At 42.1% G+C, this 23,810-nt stretch overlaps 1 protein-coding gene across 15 annotated transcripts in view; it reads right to left on the minus strand.

Annotated features, from left to right (window-relative positions):
• Positions 1 to 23,810, minus strand: part of ARPP21 (cAMP regulated phosphoprotein 21) — a 116,433-nt gene that overhangs the window by 58,418 nt on the left and 34,205 nt on the right. For 8 of the 15 annotated variants that reach the window (XM_065885845.1, XM_065885843.1, XM_065885842.1 and 5 more), the window contains 5 exons: positions 21,280 to 21,509; positions 11,324 to 11,557; positions 4,120 to 4,301; positions 3,011 to 3,115; positions 1,820 to 2,080 (listed from right to left, as the gene is read on the minus strand). In XM_065885845.1, the coding sequence (XP_065741917.1) occupies positions 1,820 to 2,080; positions 3,011 to 3,115; positions 4,120 to 4,301; positions 11,324 to 11,557; positions 21,280 to 21,509 (1,012 nt within the window). Of the gene's footprint in view, positions 1 to 1,819; positions 2,081 to 3,010; positions 3,116 to 4,119; positions 4,302 to 11,323; positions 11,558 to 21,276; positions 21,510 to 23,810 lie in introns of all 15 variants that reach the window. The other 7 variants (XM_065885846.1, XM_065885841.1, XM_065885835.1 and 4 more) reach the window with 4 other exon arrangements.

The raw sequence follows: 23,810 nt of genomic DNA on the forward strand, positions 1-23,810 counted from the left end.
GTGGCCTCTCCCGTCACAGAGCACAGGCTCCGGACGCGCAGGCTCAGCGGCCACGGCTCACGGGCCCAGCCGCTTCGCGGCACGCGGGATCCTCCCAGACCAGGACACGAACCCGTGTCCCCCGCATCGGCAGGCAGACCCCCAACCACTGCGCCACCAGGGAAGCCCTCGTCCATACATTTTTGCTTCACCCTTCCAGTGGGCGTTCAGAAAGCGTTCACCCAAATCAGACAAAATTGACCTTTAAGGTTATTAAATAGGTCATTTTCTGCATAAACATAACGTATTTCCATATATGCCCATGGACTGTATCTCAAGTGTTCTTTTCAACACTATACATAATTGAGTAACTGAGTTTTAAAATGTTTACTAAATTGACAATCACTGTGGGTTATATCCTATACCTTTATCTGTGGTACTTTTACAAAGAAGTTCACAGATGTCCAGACTGCTCATGAGCATCTGTTTTCCTTTTTTTTTCTTCCGTCCCTCTTTCTATTTTTAAATCTGTTGGAGAGGGAATGAAAACATTTCTGTTGCAGACACACCAAAGCTCTGAGTTGTCTTTGCTCTTGTAGTGCACTAATTATTGAAATTCCTTCAATCAAGGAAGGGCATTTTTTTAAAAAAGTCTTCAATTAAATATTCTGCCAACTCTTCTCTTTGACATCAGAAAAGGGTGACACTTAGATGCTCTTTAGGCTAAAAGAGTTAAACTATTTTTCCCTGATAATTAAAGTAAATATTTATTAGTAAAATAATTAATATATCAATGAGGTCCTTTCTCCTGTAACTCAAAATTATTTTTAACGTCTCCTTAAACCCTACCAGCAACATTACTACATTACATAGAAGGCAACTAAAGATTGACTATTAATTATCACTCAAAATAAAATGAACAACTGGGTGAAAATCATTTCATGGTGGAGGATTCTGCATGGCTGGAAAAGAAAATCATTTATTCAAGATGTTAAGGCAGTGCCACACCACAAATGATACGGAGGTGACACTGTACTTTAAACGGTTCATCCAATGCAATATTTCATAATTAGGATGGAATTTGCTTGGGATATGCATGCCTTGAAAATGGACCAGAAAACGCTTCTGTGCATTTTACATCTTGACAGTAATCACCTGCAACATTCTGCGAGGGATACCCAGGAGAGCCCCAGAGATGTTTGGTGGCGAAGAGTAACACATAATCAGTCTTTGAGAAGACAGTAAAAATCAGTGATCTGTGGTGTCTTACATGCTCAAGTCAATTAAATATGATTAATGGCTACCTGTGAGCATGTGCAGGAGCCCCGCTCCCCAGGGAAGTGGAGAGGACAGTGGATGGGGCTTAGCTCCCTCCTTTATATTCAGAGAGGAGCCCCAGAAAAGCTCCAGAAAATGCTTATGAATGGACAAGAAAGGAAACAACACATTTCCAGAGCAGCAGCAAGAGAGATGAAAGTCCCCCAGGAGCTGGCCTTCCCCTTTCTTCCCCGAGGCTTTCCCTCCCTGGTCAATCACCCCAGTGAGCTGACATCCTGCTGGAGGGCAATGCTCTCCCATGGCCTCTGCACAAAGCAGCCTGGAAAATGGGCCACTTCCCCTGGTACCAGGGACACGGGTCTGCGTCATTAAACTTACTTTCTGAGCCCCCAAGACTTCACACAACTGATGAACGCGACAGACCGGGGCCTGTAGGCTGGGAATATCAGTATGGACCACAAGAGCGAGATTAGTTGAGCTGGTGATATTCTACATGGAAACAGAGGTCAAGATGCACCAGCAACCAGCTCTGGGTCACAGGTGTGAGAAAAAGCACACTTACCTGTGTGGGTGGAGGCTGTTGCACAAATCCCTGGGGAGAGGGAGGGGGCTGGAGGACTTGCTGGGAGATGGGAGGGCCAGAGCCCGAGAAGCCCCCTGTTGGGAGCTGCTGGCCTGTGGAGGCGATGACGTAGCTTGGCTGCTGGGTGGGCTGCGGCAGGAGGGACGGTGTGTAGACAGGGCCGGCTGGGGGCTCGGGAGTCTCCCCCGAGGACTGCCGGCTCAGGTTCATCTGGCCAAACTGCGTGGTCACATCCTCTCTCTGCAAGCCATGCAGAGAAACCAGGGCGTCAGCAAGAGTGGCTGAGGAGTGGGAGTGGCAGACATAGGACACAGGCTTGTCCTTATGGGAGACGGAGGGAGAACAATTTGGAAAAAATGAATGAAAGGAATTCTCTGTTCAGAACACCAAGAGAACATAACAAGAGAAGACAGCTTTTAATCATCTTGAGGGTTAGAGATGGCCAACAGTTTGACCCGTATCTCCCTCTTTCAGTGGAAACAAATTATTATTTTTTTCACTGAGGGCTTGGGATCCTCGGGATGGCACTGAGACAAGAAGGATTTGGGGCTCTGTCCTGGAGGGTCATCTGGTCTACCAGCAGTAACCATAGGATCTGCCTTCTGGAGGACGCAGAAGGACTTGTGCTGCCCATGGCTGCCACAAAAATCGAGCCAGAACTGGCGTCATCAGTGGGGTTTCATTTGCACGTTAAAGAGTATTTAGTCACTGGCCTGGCCTGATGTTCAGGGACAATGCTCACGTTGTCCAAAAGGACCTAGTACGTTGAGGAGAAATGAGAGGCGGTTGGAGGATTGGGATTCTAGGGGAACACCTGTATCAGGAGCACAGGGTGATGTCAGTTACCATCTGGATATTGACTTTTAAGATATTTCCCAACCCTCACACCAAGTCCATGTGTCTCTCTGTTCCTGACATGTAACGCTGAGGACATTCAATTCCCGCTTAGCTCGCAAACTCTTAAAAGGGTACCACTGCAGAGGCACTAAACATGGGACAGATGACAGAAAGGAAAGCATTATTTTGGAGAATGAGACATTCACACACCACCTCCCCCCTTACAGTCAGCCCAGGGCACCCACCCAGCATCAGCCTGCCCTGCACAAGAAAGCAGTCAAACCAGTGAATATGCTCTCCCAGGTGAAAAGTCATCCCCACATGATACAGTACCATGGGGAACTGCGGCGTCGGAGACACGGGCAGGAGATGCTGGGAAGCAAAAGACACAGCTGGGTATTGCACTGACTGGGAGGAAGCCTGCAGCCCCTGGACAGACTGGAGGAAAGAAAAAGCTGGTCAGTTAACAGGGAAATACTGGGGGTTGAAATCCCACCGGAAGGCGATCGCATCTGAAGCACACCACCGTCCCCCTCATAGGTCCTCCTGGTTCAGTGCACTCCAGAGAGGGGCACCAGCCACCAACAGGAAGCCAATGCAGGCAGACCAGTGCCAGCCAGCCTTGAGGGAGGCTTGCTGCTCAGATATGAAGTCCTGTGTGTGAAACTTTTGAAAATTGTAAAGCACTATAGAACTTAAAGAATCTTTCGTTCAATTAAAAAAAAAGAAGTTATTGTGATACTTCTCATGTTGGTGGTGGTGGTCAGGTCCCTGGGTCTAAAAATATAGTCCAAGTACTAAAAAGTAAGAAAAAACAAACAAAAAAAATGAGGTTCAGGGGACTTCCCTCGCCATCCAGTGGTTAAGACTCTGCTTCCACTGCAGGCCCAGGAGCCAAGATCCCTGCATGCTGCCCACGGTGGCCAAAAAAAAAAAGAGGTTCATCCTGGCAACCTGCCTGGAACACTTCAGGTTTCTGAACATTTCCATGTGTTGTCCTAGAAAAGGAGGACAGCCCAATGTCTCTCCAAGGGACAAATGAACAGTCAGGCACACCTGATCTGCATTAGGAATGGGTGAGCAAGGTGACACAACGGCCTGGATGGGCTTGAGTTCAGTCCCCTAGACAGTACAGGCTCCTTGACACATAAAAGCAGCATCTAGATCTAAGACAAGACTTGTCATTCATTTTCCCAAGTACCATGCCTCACCATGCGAGTCACTGGACGGGGCCCTCATCTCTACCTAAGCTTAAGGCTCCAGCTGAAGTCCTGTCAACCTGAAACCGAGGGCTCTAGGCTGCCAGGTTTTATTATGGAGTTGAGTGGACGGGGCTGGCACCCATGGAAAATATCGCCTCTTCCTGATGCACCGCATCGCTGAGGCTGGTGCAGTCTGCGTCTCCGAGCACTTCGCCTCCCTGCCTTCCCACCAGCTCTTACCTGAGTGACCAGTGGGCCTGCCATTTGCGTCTGGGGTGGCTGGGCCTGCTGCTGGGGCCGCGGGGAGGTCTGCTGCTGGGGCTGCTGCTGGGGCTGCCCCACCATCGCGCTTCGCAGGGGCTGCTGGCTGGTGGGGGGGTTGTATATGGCGGGGGTTCCATCGGGATTCACGAAGGGCTGGCCTGCAGTGGAATCACACCTTGGTCAAGGTAAACTTCTCAAGCTCTCCTTTGGCACAAAGAACCACTCCGACAGATACTCAAAAATGGAACCTAAAGCAAAGGGGCAGGGGAAGTCCAGGACACTGGAGCCTTTGCCAGTGTGAAGACTTGACTGTTTATGACCCATCAGGCTGAGCGAGGTAACAGCGTATGCCCACAGCAACTTAAAGAAGCCGCAAATGAATCCATCACCTTCAAGGCAATTTGCCAAAGCTAAGTGCATCTGTACAGTGGCACCCAGTGCAGAAGGCCTGTGGAGAAGCAACCTTCACCAAGTCCTGTGTCTTGCTGCCCTGCACCTCACAGCTACCAGCGAGATAACTTACACTGAAATATAAGGGCTGCTCTCCGTTTATACGGCTCTGGCGACATTCAGTTACTCAACGTTTACCAATATATTTGTTTTGCTTCCACTGGGCTGGTCACCAACTTAGAATCATTATCAGTTCCACAAATATATATACAACCAGGATATACCACATGCCTTCACTCGCTTCTCTCACAAGCAGAAGTACACAGGGGAGGGGATAGAGATTCTTAAGGTGATGCATAATAAACCCATCACAGAATCATCTTGTCATGGCAGAGCAAATATACATTATTTTGCCTTTTGAGATAATGGCTTGGTTCACTGTTATTTTTCCTACTATTTGAGGAGTATTTTATGGTTTACAAAACAGTATCACTGGAACCTAACCGGGCCTCTGAGGAAGGTAGGTATCATCTCCCTATGTTTCAGAAGAGGAAATGAAGGCCCACCAGGGAGATTACAGGAATAAGGAGCTGAAAGGAAGAGATTAAAGGGCAGCAAATGAAAGAGAGAGAAAGGAGGTAAGGGAGAGAAGAAATGGATTTCCAATATGGAAGGTGCAGCAACGGGCACCTTACATCCATGGTCTTCTCTTCCAAGAGCCCCACAGGTGTGCAATCTCATTCCACTTTAGAGACAAGACAATCAAAGTTTGGAGGCCCCAATCAATTTATTCAGAAATACACAAAGCAGTAAGTGAGACACCCAGGAAATGGCCCTGGTCCATTCACTTCCCATCATACCACACAACTTCAGTGAATTATCCAAGTTTGCTTAATGAGTACATGGTACAACGAGGTACCATGAAAAAAATCCAATTGTAACTGAAAATTATTCATCAACACATGCGAAGTTAGGAGAGGTGGGGGCCATGTTTCAAGGTGGAATCACCCCCAGGATTGGTAAATAAAGAAGAATCAGAATCTGGGGGAAAAGATGGGCAAAGTGCTTACAGCAAAAGAACAGTGGACTTGATTTCAGCTCAGTTAGGAACTGACATGAAAGCTTTAGCAGTCCCCAAATTTTCAGTACCCTCCCAAATATTTATATACATATGTATGTGTGTATGTATGCAACAAGTAACCTTACATGCTGCATATTCATGAACATACCTGCCAGAACCACAGGAGTTCTAACAACAGTTTCATAACCAATCACAACATGATGTGATGGAAAAGCAAATGTGCCAGAATTTTAGTCAGAGAACAATGACTAAATTTAGAAGTTTTTTTTTTTTTTCAATGTTCTTCATAAGCACTTGTTTTCCTATCACTGTTACTTAATTTTAGCTATATTTTATTGTTTTAAATTATTGTTCTTCTTTCCAAAATAACTTTTCTGAATTTGAAATCTGCAACCCATTTTTTTTTTTCCCTGCAAAACCCAGCAATTTGGGAAAGGATGAAAAAAAAGGTCAATTTATAAAAATCTATTAGCCCATTTGGGGTTCTAATCCTTACTTGTCTCCTCCTTTTTTGTATCTTAATAGGGAAGAGGAAAATTTTAGGTACCTAACATTTAAAAAAAATTATCACAGCAACTTCATACAAAATAACTTCAAAGTCAACCTCACTCTAAGCTCTCTCACACACACACACACACACACACACACACACACACACACGGAAAATTAAAAAGAAAAGGCTCTTTACTATGTCCGTGACTTTTGATTCACCCCAGTGAGAATTAAGGAAGCGTGAAAAACTGACCATATTTAGGGTGAAAATATAACAGCAAAATATTCAGATGCCATTTTCAATAAATTTTAGACCCTCTGTTTAAAATATTATTATTGTGCTGTGGACCAGAAGAAAGAAATATTTCTAAATAACCGCATGTGGAAAGTACTAATAATTCACTTGGGTAGAGAGAGATGACAGGTTCTTCTAGAAAGAGAAGGTAGTATAAAAGGTTGATTCTTATGCTCACCAAGGAGTGGTGGAGAGAACTGAGGAAAATGAAAGAAGTCAGATGGATGCCAGGGAAGAGACCAAAAACAATTTTCTAAGAGGGCCGGGATGACTGACTGTTGGTTTTCAAGCCAGGCTATGGTGGCTTCTCGGTATTCTACCTTGTTTACCAATCCAGATGCAATTACGACCGAATCCAGGCAATTAGTTTGAATGACAGTGGCTGAAAATCAAAAGAGAAAGACACACTGGCTCTAGGACTATTCCGCTTAGCAGAGGTTTTCATGTCAGAACTGCAGAAGCGTGTCCAGCAGGCCTTGGAATGGGTGTTAGCAGGTAAAGAGAGTGTAGTGACAGAGGTAAGCCAGTGTGGCGAGCTGAGCCAGGGCAGAGAAAAGGATTGAATGCAGAGCGTCCGTCGCTCTCCAATACATAACTTTAGGTGGAAAACGTCTCCACTATTCACATCAATGTGTGCAATGTACAGCAGATATTATGTTACTAATATATAACGATTGAGCCCCTGCATGGTGACTAAAGCTTTGTTATCCATTCCAGGGATGCAAAACAAACAACGAGAAACTAAGTAGGACTCCTCCTCCCAAAGAGCTTTCCAATGTGCTGGTAATAAGGAAATGAATCCAAGGGCAGTTCACACTAGAAGCAAAGTAATCATACGCTCTTGGTTTCCAATACCAAAGCACTGCTACCATGTACCCGGCAGAAGGGTATTATTTAAAAAGAAAGGGAGGGGATGATGGGAAAAATATTTTCCTTTCCTAGTCCTTAGAAGGTGAGCAATCAAATGATTAGGGAGCTGATGATTATGGATAAGCAAAGACTGATTCAGGCCTTGCAAAGATACGTTTCTAGACAGCACACAAAACCTTCATGGTGCATTTAATCGAAAGGTGGAAGCAGTTTGGATAAATCGATTCTACAAGTCCTGTGAAAAACAAAAACAGCATAGTGTTATGGAAGCCCATCAGGAGCATTTGAACGAGACCAGCCCTCAAAGGGGCTCAAAGTCAAGTCCCTGCAGATGGCGTGTTCTTCCATCTCATGCTCCTGGACTCCTGCCAGATGAAAGCAAAGCAAAATGGCAAAACAACACACACGGCACTAACGAGCACTTCAGGGATGCCAACACCTGTTGACATCTCTGGATAGCACTGAGTAGAAAGAAAATAGCCAAAGATGAGCTTTCAGCTAGAAATTTCCAAACTGAGGCTGAGTCCAAGACGGCTGGAGGAAGCTCATTCTCAAGAGTCAAACCCAGGCTTGCCTGGCAAGGATGAAGATGCGGACCAGGGATAACTTTGAGAAAGAGCCTCTGACTCCCTCATCCAGATGCCTGCAAAGCAAAGAAACAACAGCCAACGCAGGTTTAGAGTTGGAAATGGACCAAATGGGAGCTGAGTCTAAAGCCAGACGAAATAAAAAGTCCTGGTTGTATCTGGGGAGCCACAAGAATGTATGTGAGTGGGTTGGTTTCAGCTGCCAAATATTCAGTTCCTAGTAAGAGCCCGGTCAATTGTGCTGACAAAGGAAGTTTCATTTTTGTTTCATTTAATAGACAAATGACTGGCAGGCACCTTAGTATTTCAAATCATTGCTTGTCTTCTTACTGCTTAAGACAGATATTTAATCAATCATCGTTTTACATACGAGGGACATTCTCAAATATATGACATTGGATGAAAAACTGCTCTATTATCCACATTAGCATATATGATGAATAGTAGATATTGTTTCAAAAATGTGTAATTGTTGAGGACCTTTGTTATCCACTCTAGGGAGGCCAAAAATATAACCAAGTATGGTTCCTCCCCACAAGCTCATGAATGTGCTGGTAACAGGGAAATGGATCCAAGGGCAATTCACATAAGAAGCAAAGTAGTCATATGCTCTGGGTTGCTTATACCAAAGTGTTCCTACCACATATTTGGCAGAGGGTATTTAGGAAAAGGTAAGAGGTGTGGATTCTAGGGGGACACAGCAATGCCAGAGAAAGATGAGTTCCAGCCCAAAGGAGGCAAATTTCCAGTTTCAAGAGTAGAGTCAAATAAGTGATCAGACAGCCTGATAGACAGACACGCACATGACTCACCACAGATGTACATTCATATGTGCTGGCATATATGTGTGTGTGTGTGTGTGTGTGTGTGTGTGTGTGTGTGTGTGTGTGTGTGTGTTTCACATGACTTGCAGGATCTTAGATCCCTGACAAGGGATTGAACCTGGAGCCACGGCAGTGAAAGCCTTAAGTCCTAACCACTGGACCACCAGGGAACTCCTGTTCATATTTTTTTTAAATTAATTAATTAATTTATGGATGCACTGGGTCTTTGTTGCTGCCTGCGGGCTTTCTCTAGTTGCAGCAAGCGGGGGCTACTCTTCGTTGCGGTGCGCAGGCTTCTTATTGTGGTGGCTTCTCCTATTGCAGAGCATGAGCTCTATGTGCGTGGGTTTCTGTAGTTGTGACGCACGGGCTTAGTTGCTCCTCGGCATGTGGGACCTTCCCGGACCAGGGATCGAACCCGTGTCCCCTGCATTGGCAGGCGGATTCTTAACCACTGTGTCACCAGGGAAGTCCCCCCACGCATATTTTTAATTGACAAAAATAAACACATTCTGGGAAAAAAGAAATATCACAATTCACCTTACATCGCACCACTCAATCACAGAATAGAATAGTACATCTTCCTCCTGGTCGAGGGATAGTTTTATGTCTAGCATTTGTCAGATCAGAGATGTGTGTAGGGAAACTCTGTTGTTCAACAGTATTATCGGATCCTTTTCTTTAGTTAGGATCCTTTTGCAAAGGATAAATTTTAATAACAGCTCCAAATTACTCATTCCAATTTGTAATTGGGACTTGGCACCAAGAGCACATTCTTTCCTTTTCTATAAACAAGATCATAGATGATAATATACACATACACACACACATCCATGCTTTCATGACAAATCATATTCCTGCGCTGTCCCCTAAAAAATACTCTTTTGAGCTTTCCTGAAATACTCTGCAATTTTGGTTAAAACGTAATACTCAAAACTATGCTTAGTGGCTGCTCTTGTCTACAAACCTTCCATCTCAATTAAAAGTGAAAGAATTAAAGCTGACACAGTCAGATCATACTTTGATCTGTGCCCAGAGTAATGAATATGATCCTGGTTTTCTTTTCATTTCCTTTATAGTGCTTGCACTGATCCGGATATCTAATATTCTCCTTAGAAGTATCTAATCTGAAAGCTTTCAAATGGTTTTCAATAAAATGATCATGCCTCCTTTTCCCTCAAACTTGTGGCATTTTCAAAATGTCTCAATCGAACACCATTCCTTAAGAATGTGCCATATGTTTTCATGAAAATGTGGCAATTATTCAAGTAACTGTTTTACTGTCATGCTTCTCTGAATCTCCTACTTATTAGTAGCACTAGACATGTGAGAAGATTGAGCCAGATCACTTTTACGAGATTCTCATCCAGCGTTGCATTTTTAAGTAATCTAAACCAAACCTCGGATATATTTTGAGAAAATTCGTTTTTTTTTCAATCTCTTTCAAAGGTTTCTAGAGAAGTGACTTGTCAAATCAAGCCTTCTAACCCAGGGTTTACCAGCCCTGGCACAACTAACATATTGGGCTGGATAATCTTCCTGTGTCAGGGGCTGTTCTGTGCATTGTAAGATATTTAGTAGCATCTCTGGTCTCTACCTTCTTAGATGCCAGTAGCAGCCCCTCCTCCCTAGGTCATGATCATCAAAATATCTGCAGATATTGCCAAATGGCCTTGGAGGCATGGAAAAATTGCCTCTGGTTGAGAAGTTTCCCCCATGAAGCAGGTGTTCATCAGTCTATTTGCCCAATGCTCTGGGTCCTCTGAAATTAGTGTGGAAGTGAACTGACCACAGGAGAAATTAAAAAAGTAAAAAACCTAAGATGTACAAACTGTTAGGTATAACACAAACCACAAGGATATACTGTACAGCACAGGGAATATAGCCAATATTTTACAATAACTATAAATGGGGCATAACCTTTAAAAATTGTGAATCACCATATTGTACACCTGTAACTTATATAATATTGTAAAACTATACCTCAATTTTAAAAAAGTAAAAAATGGCCATTCATCATGAAAGAAACAATAGTCATGAAGTTACCGATTTTCCAAACCCCACCAAAACCAGTCTAATCCTAAAATCCCTAAAATACATAAGAACTTGCCCTCTGTACTCTCTTGCCACTGCTGTTCCTTATTTCCCAGAAGGAGTTGCATGGAGTTCTAAGGTGGGAAGTCAATTTCTGTAGTGAAGAATCTGCTATGTGCTCCAATCGAGATCTCAAGTTCCTGAAATATCTTGGATGCAAAAATGCTTTTGACACAAAAACAAGCTAACCATGGATTTGGTCTGAGAAACATCAATTTTCAATTAGTACATCCCAATTCATCACTCCATGGTTTCTGATCTTAGCTCCTGGGAGTACGTGAGAGACACTGTGCTCCAGGAAGAGGACAGAAGAGAAAAGTGGATATTTCTGGGGAGTATCAGTATTTTGACTTACATACCAACATTGATAACGATACAGAGATATAGATTCCAGCTCTCTATAGATCTGCTCTTCCTAAATCAAGACCCTACACAACAATCCATGCACCAGGAATTTTCAGAACACTTGCTAGCAAATTTATAAGCTCAAACACAAGAATAAACCTCTGATATTATGTCTCAGCCAAAGCAGAGGTAATGAACGAACCTGTATGTGGATTAAGAAGGATGCTTCCGGGTGGGATGCCTGTGGCAGCTTCGAGTGGAAGGAGGATGTAGCTGGTGCTGCTGTGAGCGACCTGGCCTCCCATCCCATTCTCTGGGTAGGTCACACAGCCAGGAGAAGTGGCTGCCACGCCTGAGACCAGCGGTGTGCTCTGGAGAGGTGGGTGGGTACGCGACAGCGATCCCGACGAGCCTGCACTGCTGGAGGACTCAGAACCTACCAGAGAGACACAAATCAACAAATCATTCCACATGGAGGAGAGGAGAGAAACCACTACTTAGTGTAAAGAATCCATCACTAAAGAATCTGAGGTGAGCACTGCAGGATGAGATTAACTAATGCCCCTCCCACATTTGACTGAAATATTTGCTGCATATTTTTCAGATGTGTCAGATTTCTAGGAAAAGAGAGATTAAGAATGAGCTCTCTCTTTCCGGCTTCTCACATGCCACTAGGGTGATGAATTGGTAAATGGTACCATAAAGCTGGGAACTCAGGGCCTGAAAACTCCCATCTCTCTGAGTAACTAATGAAGTGGAAATGTCTCACTGAGCTGGAGTTACGACAGTAAAATGACTGGGATGGAGGTTAAAGAGACTGCAGTTTAAGGAGGAGTCTGTGGTCACGCAGATGGTTCTAAAGTACTGGTTCTCCAACATCCGTAAAGCTGCATTTTGAAGGGTCATGGTCAGAAACGATCTTTTCCCTCAAATGTGAGTAGAAGAACTCGCTCATTCCTATTAGAAATGCTTAAGAGCTGCACTGTACCTCCCATACTCACAGAAGTCTTGTTAATATGACCAAGAGGTGAACCAAGGAGGGCTTGGCCATCATGCTATTGACTGAGCATCCTTCAGATGACACAGTAGAGTAGAATCATGGGGAGATTTGTGGACTGTGGATTCCTCAAATATGTAAGTAACTGGGTCAGTGTGCAGAAGCTCCCAAGATGGAATCCAGCCCTAATCATCTCCCTTTCCCTCCAATGTGGACAAGAAAAACTATAGCCCACGTCCATTAGGCACCAGCCACTCTTCACTGCAACCAGAACCAAGCAGCTCCAGCACCCTTGACTGTGACTGTTCTGGGCTCTGAATATTAACCAGAGCCTCAGAGAGAAAATGCACTGAGTAAAATTTCTGTATCTGTGAATTCAAACTAACAGGTGGACTGAGTGACATCATAGTTTGAAAGAATGGAGCATAAGAAACTTTAAAAACTATCAGCCCACATTATTGATTTATGTCATTAAAAATACATTATTCTGTGTCATTAAAGGTTAACACATATAAGGAATAGTTAAGATTGTTTAGAAGATTCTAAAATGTGCCCTTAAACTGAAGACCTTTTTTTTTTTCCTGAACACAGATTCTTTTATTAAACCATTTTTTTCAAAGTAATATTTAGTATAATGCCTTATAAATTATCTTTCTGCAAAACATAAAGAGGAAAAATATTCTGTACAGTGGACACTGGGAAGAATATAAGTAACAAAATAACATGTGATGAAGTTTATCTTTGAAATGATACGGCTTTTAGTTCTACTATCTGTTTTTGTTATGTTCCTTCTAAAATTCTCAGCATTTTTAATAATAAAAAGTGTGGCTGACATATGAATTTCAACTCTACAGCCCTAACTTATTCCAGCACTAATAAGTGGTTAAAGGAATAGTAAGTGATTTATCATCTTTAATGAGAATATGGAGTTCTAAATTATGGTAAACTGAAGACCTTTTTATTTTATTTTTATTGAAAAATTTTTTATTCTATATTGGAGTATAATTGATTAACAATGTTGTGTTAGTTTCAGGTGTACAGCAAGTGATTCAGTTATACATATACATGTGTTTGCTCTTTTTCAAGTTCTTAAATAAATGAGAGGAATACAACATGTGATTGCAGAGAAGAGGGGCCATTGGAGAGTGCGGTAATTTTTTAGAAGAAGGACAGTGATATTTACTGAGCACTTAGTATGTGTGGGTACCTGATAAACATTGTAATTATAAGGACTATACTGCCTAGAGAGGTAGGGAAATGGAAGCACAGAAAAGGCAGTTAACTCAAGTCAACTCATACAGGAAGACAGTGACAGAGTTGGGATGTGATCCAGGCAGAATGATCTAGATTTAACCATGACCCAACACCGACTGCCACCAGTGTTCTCAGGTGGGAATCTTCTCTGCTTTTTCCATGACTTTATTATTCAGAATGATAAAGTTTCAGATTAATTCAGGATGTTCCATCTAACTAATGCTGATGGGTTTCTGAATAATGTATGGGCAGAAAAATGAAGGATAAAAGGAAATGTGGAAATACTAAGAGTAGTTTTCAGACCACATGGCTGACACGTCTGATCCTGCAGTCACTGTCCCAGTGCAAACTATAGCATGCGTTTGTGGACTTGTGCCCATGATTTGATGCTACAGTCCAAGTTTGACACTTAGCAGCGTCAACAACAACAGCAAGAACAGTAATAATACAATAACACTTCCTGAGCCCAGACGATGAAGCTCGTACACAACTGACTCAGCCCACATCCAGGAGGAGGGGTTAGACAGGAAGAAAAAGTCGGGGCTAACGAGGCATCTAGCACCATCCTGGGCGTGTGTGCTGGTGGTAGAGATTGATACACAGAGACTAGCACGCCTCAACAAAATCCAAAAGATGACTTCATTTTGGCTTTTGGAAGATGGCCATTCATCACTGATTGACAATATTTCCTTCTACTGGCTGAGAAAAAGCAGCAGCTTCAACGGGAATAATGAGGAGACAAGGTAAAGATAATGGAAATGATTTGATCCCCCAGGTTAACAGAAGGGAAGAAGGAAAATTAACTTTGGCTTAAACTCTCAACACTTGCAAAGATGGAGGCAGTCAGACCTCCCTGGAGCGATGGCTCAGCAATCACCCTGCGGGCTGGCTGGTGTATAACCAGCTCTGACCAGTTTCTAAACATCCATCACCTAGACTCAGGTAAAGCACTATTCGACACGTAGTCAGCATTACTGAAATTCTTGATCAAAAATAGCTGCTACCAATGGTGATAAAAGGCACAGGATTAGAAGTGTTCACAGATTTTTAAAAAAAATTAATATTTGAGAACTTTACTACTCTGGGTGCTGAGAGTGGTTTGTGCTTCCTTGTTTACGGACTTAGTGACAGCAACGGCAAATATTTCAACAGTATGTCTATGTGGCAAACAGTGTTAAGCACACGCTATATGAATTATCTAATCTACTTTTCATAGCAACCTCATTTTGCAGCTGAGAGCTGATCCTCAGAGACGTTAAGTATATTTCCCAAGTGCAGTTAGCGCGTGGAGGAGTCTGAGTTCAAACCCAGGCAACGCAACTTCAGGGACCAAGCTTGAAGCCTGCAGGTCATGTGTTTACCCTAAAGTCATTCCAGCAAGAACCAGGTAGGACCAGGGCCCTGACCAGGCCTATGCCAAATTCTAGGAGATACTGCACAGAAATTCAATGCTACTCACAATGGGATGCTCAGAAATTGAAGCTGGACCCTGAGGGGCAGCTGGTGGGAGGTACAGACCGAAGACACTAGGGTGGCTGGGTGAAAGCCTCAGATGAACCCTCAAGAGGGACACAGGAAAAGGGAAAAATGGGAAGAGATTGGAAAAGAGATCATAAGGCAAAGCAAAATGGAAATCCAGGAAAGGGATGGGGCAGAAAGGAAAGGGCAAGGGAAGAGTCCCTTGGAGGAGGGAATGGGCATTCACTCCCCAGGGAGGGAGCACCCTGAGTTTTGGTTCCAGTTCTGCCAGAACTAGTTGTATTTCCTTCAGGAAGTGACATTTTCTTTAGACTTCAATGTCCTCTTTTGTAAAATATAAGCCACCAGATTAAATGATGAGTAGAGGTGAGGATGATGCCCTTGAAGTTCCCCACAGCTTAACCATACTTTAAATAGGTTTCTTTCTGAGTACAGGCCCTTTACCTCCCTTTTCTCAGCGCATCTCTGCTTCTCAACAGATGCAGAGAAAGCTTTCGACAAAATTCAAACCCATTTATGATAAAAAGCCTGCAGAAAGTAGGCACAGAGGGAACTTTCCTCAACATAATAAAGGCCATATATGACAAGCCCACAGCCAACATCATCCTCAATGGTGAAAAACTGAAACCATTTCCACTAAATCAGGAACAAGACAAGGTTGCCCACTCTCACCACTCTTATTCAACATAGTTTTGGAAGTTTTAGCCACAGCAATCAGAGAAGAAAAAGAAATAAAAGGAATCCAAATCGGAAAAGAAGAAGTAAAGCTGTCACTGTTTGCAGATGACATGATACTCTACATAGAGAACCCTAAAGATGCTACCAGAAAACTACTAGAGCTAATCAATGAATTTGGTAAAGTAGCAGGATACAAAATGAATGCACAGAAATCTCTGGCATTCTTATACACTAATGATGAAAAATCTGAAAGTGAAATTAAGAAAACACTCCCATTTACCATTGCAAGAAAAAGAATAAAATATCTAGGAATAAACCTGCCTAAGGAGACACAAGACCTGTATGCAGAAAATTATAAGACACTAATGAAAGAAATTAAAGATGATACAAATAGATGGAGAGATATATCATGTTCTTGGATTGGAAGAATCAACATCGTGAAAATGACTCTACTACCCAAAGCAATCTACAGATTCAATGCAATCCCTATCAAACTACCACTGGCATTATTCACAGGACTAGAACAAAAAATCTCACAATTTGTATGGAAACACAAAAGACCCGGAATAGCCAAAGCAATCTTGAGAAAGAAAAATGGAGCTGGAGGAATCAGGCTCCCTGACCTCAGACTATACTACAAAGCTACAGTAATCAAGATAGTATGGTACTGGCACAAAAATAGAAATATAGATCAATGGAACAGGATAGAAAGCCCAGAGATAAACCCACGCACATATGGTCACCTTATCTTTGATAAAGGAGGGAAGAATATACAGTGGAGAAAAGACAGCCTCTTCAATAAGTGGTGCTGGGAAAACTGGACAGCTACATGTAAAAGAATGAAATTAGAACACTCCCTAACACCGTACACAAAAGTAAGCTCAAAATGGATTAAAGACCTAAAATGTAAGGCCAGACACTATCAAACTCTTAGAGGAAAACATAGGCAGAACGCTCTATGACATAAATCACAGCAAGATCCTTTTTGACCCACCTCCTAGAGAAATGGAAATAAAAACAAAAATAAACAAATGGGACCTAATGAAACTTAAAAGCTTTTGCACAGCAAAGGAAACCATAAGCAAGACCAAAAGACAACCCTCAGAAAGGGAGAAATTATTTGCAAATGAAGCAACTGACAAAGGACTAATCTCCAAAATTTACAAGCAGTTCATGCAGCTCAATAACAAAAAAACAAACAGCCCAATCCAAAAATGGGCAGAAAACCTAAATAGACATTTCTCCAAAGAAGATATACAGATTGCCAACAAACACATGAAAGAATGGTCAACATCATTAATCATTAGAGAAATGCCAATCAAAACTACAATGAGATATCATCTCACACCGGTCAGAATGGCCATCATCAAAAGATCTAGAAACAGTAAATGCTGGAGAGGGTGTGGAGAAAAGGGAACACTCTTGCACTGTTGGTGGGAATGTAAATTGATACAGCCACTATGGAGAACAGTATGGCGGTTCCTTAAAAAACTACAAATAGAACTACCATACGACCCAGCAATCCCACTACCGGGCATATACCCTGAGAAAACCACAATTCAAAAAGAGTCATGTACCAAAATGTTCATTGCAGCTCTATTTACATTAGCCAGGACATGGAAGCAACCTAAGTGCCCATCATCAGATAAATGTATAAAGAAGATGTGGCACATATATACAATGGAATATTACTCAGCCATAAAAAGAAACGAAATTATTTGTAGTGAGGTGGATGGACCTAGAGAGTCTGTCATACAGAGTGAAGTAAGTCAGAAAGAGAAAGACAACTACCGTATGCTAACAAATATATATGGAATATAAGAAAAAAAAATGTCATGAAGAACCTAGGGGTAAGACGGAAATAAAGACACAGACCTACTAGAGAATGGACTTGAGGATATGGGGAGGGGGAAGGGTAAGCTGTGACAAAGTGAGAGAGTGGCATGGACATATATACACTACCAAATGTAAAATAGATAGCTAGTGGGAAGCAGCCGCATAGCACAGGGAGATCAGCTCAGTGCTTTGTGACCACCCACCCTTATCCTACAGGGTTGGGATAAGGAGGGTGGGAGGGAGGGAGATGCAAGAGGGAAGAGATATGGGAACATATGTATATGTGTAACTGATTCACTTTGTTATAAAGCAGAAACTAACCCACCATTGTAAAGCAATAATACTCTAATAAAGATGTTTAAAAAAAAAAGATGCAAATCTTCTCCCAGACTTTTATCAGTTTTACAACCTGGGAAGGTCTTTCTTAAGGACTTGGGAGCCATCCCTTTGAAGTGAAGTCCTCAAGAAAAATGGTGCCTTTCTCTGCAAGTCTCAGCACCAATTAGCAAACACAGGCGGTCTTATCAAATTGACCAATCACCTCTTTAAGGCCTTCTAGCTCATTTACAGACTCTCCTGCCTTTGTTTCAGCAGGATTGAGTTTAGTTTCTCTCCCCTGCTGCAACAGTCTTGACCTCTATTGAATTAGTTATGGGTAAAGTCTTCCCTGCCACTTTAACTCATCAGATGCAATTTTTCTTTTACAGGGACCCTGAACCATGAGTATTTTTTTCTCCTGAGTTTGAGAAAATGTTTCCAGATCCAAGTGTCAGAGTTCAGTAGAATAACCTAAAGCTTCTGAAATTACGAGGGAAAAAGAATATCCAGGATGCATTCGTGTAGTGACGAAAATAAACACGGAGAAGAGGAAGTGATGGAAAGATGAGGCATCTTGCACTGGCTCCAGAGATACCCCAAGGCATAGACCAGGAAGGTAACAACAACAAGGATATCCTTGTCTCCAGAAAACAAGATGCCAGGCCATGTAAAATGGTGAAAACAAAACGGAAGGCTATCTTATTTCTCCAGAGCAGTTGTTTCTCAAGCTTGGTTTGTAGAGAAGCCATCTGTGCTTGAACAAATTCTTCTTGTGAGTCTGATGCAGCTAAAGTCGAGAAGCCCTGCTCTGGACATCAAGACGGAAGGACGGTAGTAAAACAACATGGTGTGGCCAGTGTGGAAAGAAACAGATATCACACACTTATTTCTCAACCCCATGTTCATGGCAGCACTATTTACAATAGCCAAGACATGGAAGCAACCTAAATGTCCATTGACAGATGACTGGATAAAGACGATGTGGTAAATATATACAATGGAATATTACTCAGCCATAAAAAGACTGAAATAATGCCATCTGCAGCAACATGGATGGACCTAGAGATTATCATACTAAGTGAATTAAGTCAGAAAGAGAAAGACAAATATCATACGATATCACTTGCATGTGGAATCTATAAAAACAATACAAGTGAACTTATTTACAAAACAGAAACAGACTCACAGACTTCGAAAACAAACTTATGGTTCCCAAAGAGGGAAGGGTGGGGAGGGATAAATCAGGAGGTTGGGATTAACAGATACACACTAATATATATAAAATCGATAATCAACAAGGACCTACTGTATAGCACAGGGGACTCTACTCAACGCTCTGTAATAACCTATATGGGAAAAGAATCTGAAAAAGAATTCAGTTATATGTGTAACTGAACCACTTTGCTGTACACCTGAAACTAACACAACATTGTAAATCAACTATACCCCAATATAAAATAAAAATTAGATTAAAAAACCCAAGCAACCAACCAAACAAAAAAAACCAACATGGTGTGGTCAGTGTGGAAAGAAATAGATATCACACACACTTCTCTCTCAACCCCATCGCCACTACCAAGAAACAGCTGGGGTCGCAGTGCAAGCGCCATTCAAGTCCTCTTCCCAATGAGGATGTGATGAAATCAGCTGTCTCCACAGGCCTGTACTGGACCCCTGATAGGTGACCACTGCTGTGCTCAGTGCAGGGGGTACAATAAGGTAAATACAGCCCAGATCTCAAGAGGATGTGCTTGTGCATTCTGACTTCAGTTAATAGGCTCTTCCCCAAATGTAGCAAAACATGTTTCCCACCTGGAAAGAGTCTCATTATTAACTATTTGAAGCTAGAACCTATGTAATTAGAGGAGGAGAAGAATAACTTAAACGTCACAACTCCAGACTTAGTTTCTAAAAGGTCAAAAAAAGTTTGCCATTCCACTGTAAACAATAAAGTAAAAAATCAGAAACTTGTGTGGTTCTGAAGCTCCATGACAGCAAAATTGACAGCTTTGCTTCATAAAACCATCTTGGGAGATTGTAAGTTTGTTTTGACATCCTATCTTGATCCCCTTTAATTTTTTTCCTTGCCATTCCTGTACCCTGACAGGCTTTCAAATGGAGACACTTAGATGAAAAGAAAAAAAAAAAATGTCTGAAGCACTTACAATTTCTAATCATTCTTCAAAGAACACGGCATTTTAGCATTCTTGAAGTGTTTTAAATGTTTCCAAAGAGCTTTGCTTTGGAGATGATTGGTGGTTGGTGTGTGGAGAAGGACGATTAATTTAAAAATCTTAAGAGCTCTTTGGGTGTGCTGGAATTTTTAAGTGCACCATTTAAGGTACTTCGTTTCTGCGTTTGAAGGAGATTTAAAACTCTTTAACCTGTCTTAGTTTACAGGAACTCAAGTGTACCACAGTGGATTTTCTTGACTTCAGTTGCTGCAATAGTGGGATATAAGAGCAATTAATTAGAGGAAGAAATCAAGAATTCACCAATTGGTGAATAAAGATGACAGAAGGCAGTGTGAGCCCACCTGAATCTTTCCAAGAAGCAGGATATATACATAAAGTAGTGGCTGAGACTAAATGCTATTAATTTTCTGCCTATGTAGGAAAACACAAGATAATTTCTTAGGAAGCACTTGTCAACAACATAATTACGTTAAACCATTAGCATAATGAGCCGAGATTTCACAAAGAGGCTCCCCGGGCGTTAGTAAGAAGCTTGGTTGGGAAAGTATTCACAGTGGAGGACTGCCTGTGTTTTACCTCTGCTTGGCGTTGTCCATTCAGCATTTCCCCTCGGGGCCCTGGACTCCCCACTCACTGCACATGCAGGCTATGAATGCACCAGTATGAATGCAAACTTCAACTACCTATGTCAAAAGATCACTATCCGGGCTTCCCTGGTGGCACAGTGGTTGAGAGTCCGCCTGCCGATGCGGGGGACATGGGTTCGTGTCCCGGTCCGGGAGGATCCCACATGCCGCGGAGCGGCTGGGCCCGTGAGCCATGGCCGCTGAGCCTGCACGTCCGGAGACTGTGCTCCGCAACGGGAGAGGCCACAACAGTGAGAGGCCCGCGTACCGCAAAAAAAAAAAAAGCACTATTCACTTAAAAGAAAAAAACGGGAAAAAAGAAGATGGAGACTTGAAAATTTCTGAGGCTCTGTTTCCTTATCCTATTCTTTATCTTTAAGGAATAAATCATAATACTGAATTTTTAAAAATAGCTAACCTTGGTTAAATAGCCGCCTTGTGCAGGTGCCTTGGTAACTGATTTTATATAAATGGTCAAATTTAAACTTACGATAGTCTACTGAGGGGAGTTACAGTATCATTCTATTACCATCCACATTTTATAGATAAGGAAATTGAAGATCAGAGAGGTTAATAATTGGACCCAGGCACACAGCTCGCAAGAGGCAGTATTGTTATTTCAATTGCACCTTCTGACTTTTTTGCTATCCCAGTGATTAATATCATTCACATCATTATCTTTACTTCAGGGAAGTCAGTGAGAGCGCTGACTGTACAGCTTGGGCGGAATCAGAGGAAACGATCACAGGACATAAACCCATTCAGTACTAACTACCTGTTTTGGACAGCTTCCCGGTACTCCTGCTACTGGATGTGCTGTCACCCCTGGTCAGCACCGTGATGCCCCCAAAACTCGCCGTCTTGGTCATGGCAGGCTTGAGATTGCGGTTGGAGCTGTCAGAATCTGTGCTGCTCCAGGCTCTTTGGTGGTCGGACCACTTGAGTTCATTCTCCGAGCTGCTCTGCCGACTTCCAGATGTTCTCCCCGAGCTGTCTCTGTTGCCCCTGGAGTGTGGCCATCAGAAAGATGCACGGGACAGCATTAGATTCCGAGAGCAGAACGGACACAGAGCGGGACCTTTCTTGTAAGAACTGTCTACACAAGACCCTTCTTGTCAACCCTTTCCTTGACACCTGTCGCCTCACAAACAGCACACGGACACCTTGTTGATGTACAGACAGACAGGTAACACATCACACAAACACTCATACTACAAACGAAAGACCAAACCTAGAAATGTCACATGGTCCCTCTGCCAGTGAAGGGGAAACAACAAGAAAAATAGGATATAAGATATAATTGGTAACTTCTCTTGTGGAGAGGAGAGAAGAAGGTAAATTCTCCTGACCCAAATCAACAATGAATCAGTGTTTGAAAGCAATTATGATGTTAAATGATCCTAAAAGCAACTCCCACCGAAGAAGAGTTTCGTCTCTCCCTTTAGCATTAAGTAATTGGACCAGGGTAAAATACACAGTTTCAAAGAAGCCATTTACTAATTTAGTTGCTAACTATATTATATACATATTAAGGCTTTGGCAGACAGCACAGAGTTCACAGGAATTCCTCTGTTAACCCTTGGTGAGAATTTTGTCCAGTGAGTTTAACCTTCACGGGCAGAGAAAAGAGCCCTTTAATAACTTTCACACAGAAAAATTCGTGATAGTAACAACAGTGCAAACACTACACTGACACGAAACTTTCCAAGGAGATCAATGGGAATAACAAAATAGCTCCATAGATGAAATGACACATTTGTTCAAAATTCAAATAGAAAAAGATTGAACTTATTGGAAGAGATCCAATAGTCAAAAGTCATTTTTGAAGACTACAGAGTATTTCTAAGCAGTGTGCAAAACTGCATGTATTTTATAGAGAAAGTTGATGAAATTTGCATTTTCATTGGTTTCCAACTGCTTAAAGAGCGACTTGGTTACTATTTTTCAGAGGCTTTTCTGCAGTTTGGAAATAATGGATCATCAAAATATTCTAAGATTCTCATGGATTATGAATAAGCAAAGGGGACAAAAACCATGGGCAATAGATATAACCCCTAATTTCATAACACTGTGCGATGTGATAGAAATCTTGATCACAGTGGTGAATAGCAGTTTTATTAATATTAATATTCTTCTAAAGACAATGTCTTCTAAAGACAATTAATATTCTTCTAAAGACAATTCTTCTAAAGACTGTCTTTAGATTGCTAGAAGTATATATATCTGAAACACTCACCCACCAAATTGTACAGAAGGTATACAGAAAATTTTAGGTTTTGCTTCAACTTTACTTACTGAACATTTTCTTTCATTTTGTGAAAATTTAAGAAGGTCAATGGATCCAGGAGATAATAAAGATGAAACAGCTAGTCTGTGATAAAGACTTTGTACAGTGAGGGGAGGAAATGCAACAGAAAATTCACAAAACAAAAAGTACTCAGCGCCCTGCTGTCCTCTCTTAATGTTTTCTTACAAACATTCTCTCTGTGTTCCGTACCTCGGGGGCGGCTGGTTTTAGAAACAAGGACTATTTTTTAAAAAAGACTAGTTTGTGAGTAGGAAGTATCAGACACTCACCAAGGGCCAGGTGTCTTTAGTTCTTAAAACCTATGAAATTCAAACAGCCCAGAGGAGACTAGGTGGAGAAAGAACAGCCCTTCAAGGTGCTCTATTCCTGATTGTTTCCCTTTAAATCTCCAAATTCAGCTTCATTCTTTTCTCATATAATTCTGATTAATTTGACCCACCCTTGACAAAGCCTGACTAAATCATTATTTAGCAACCATGAATGTACCAAGGGTGTGACAATAATCGCCCCTGTAGATAACGCAGAATATTTATTATAGGAAAAGATTTGGAGTGGGGTCCTCAGCATACGGGATGCATCAGAAGGCAATTCCCCATATGGAGGCGATCATCACTAAAGTCTGCTTCAATTATCAACTCTGCACCTCCACGGGAGGAATTTAGACTTCCTCTAAATGCCAGAGTGGCTAAGCCTTTCTCTGCAAAGGAGGTGTCCACCACTATTCCTAAGTGCTTTTTAGTGTGTTTCTAAAGCACTGGGTAGTTCCTCTAGGCTCATGTCACATCCCATAGCCAATAAGGCAACCTAAGATTTCCTTAACTTCTTCTACCTCTAATCCACTGGCTCAAATCCTCATCTCAAGTCAAGATCTGTGCATTTTATAAAAAATGGAATTTAAGTTGTTGCTTTAGAGAGTTAGCATTAATGAGATTCAAAATAATGCATTTAATTTATGATCTCTAGATACGGATACACTGAAATCATATCTTTTACTGCTC

Source organism: Phocoena phocoena, chromosome 10, assembly GCF_963924675.1.
Source record: "Phocoena phocoena chromosome 10, mPhoPho1.1, whole genome shotgun sequence".
Lineage (NCBI taxonomy): Eukaryota > Metazoa > Chordata > Mammalia > Artiodactyla > Phocoenidae > Phocoena > Phocoena phocoena.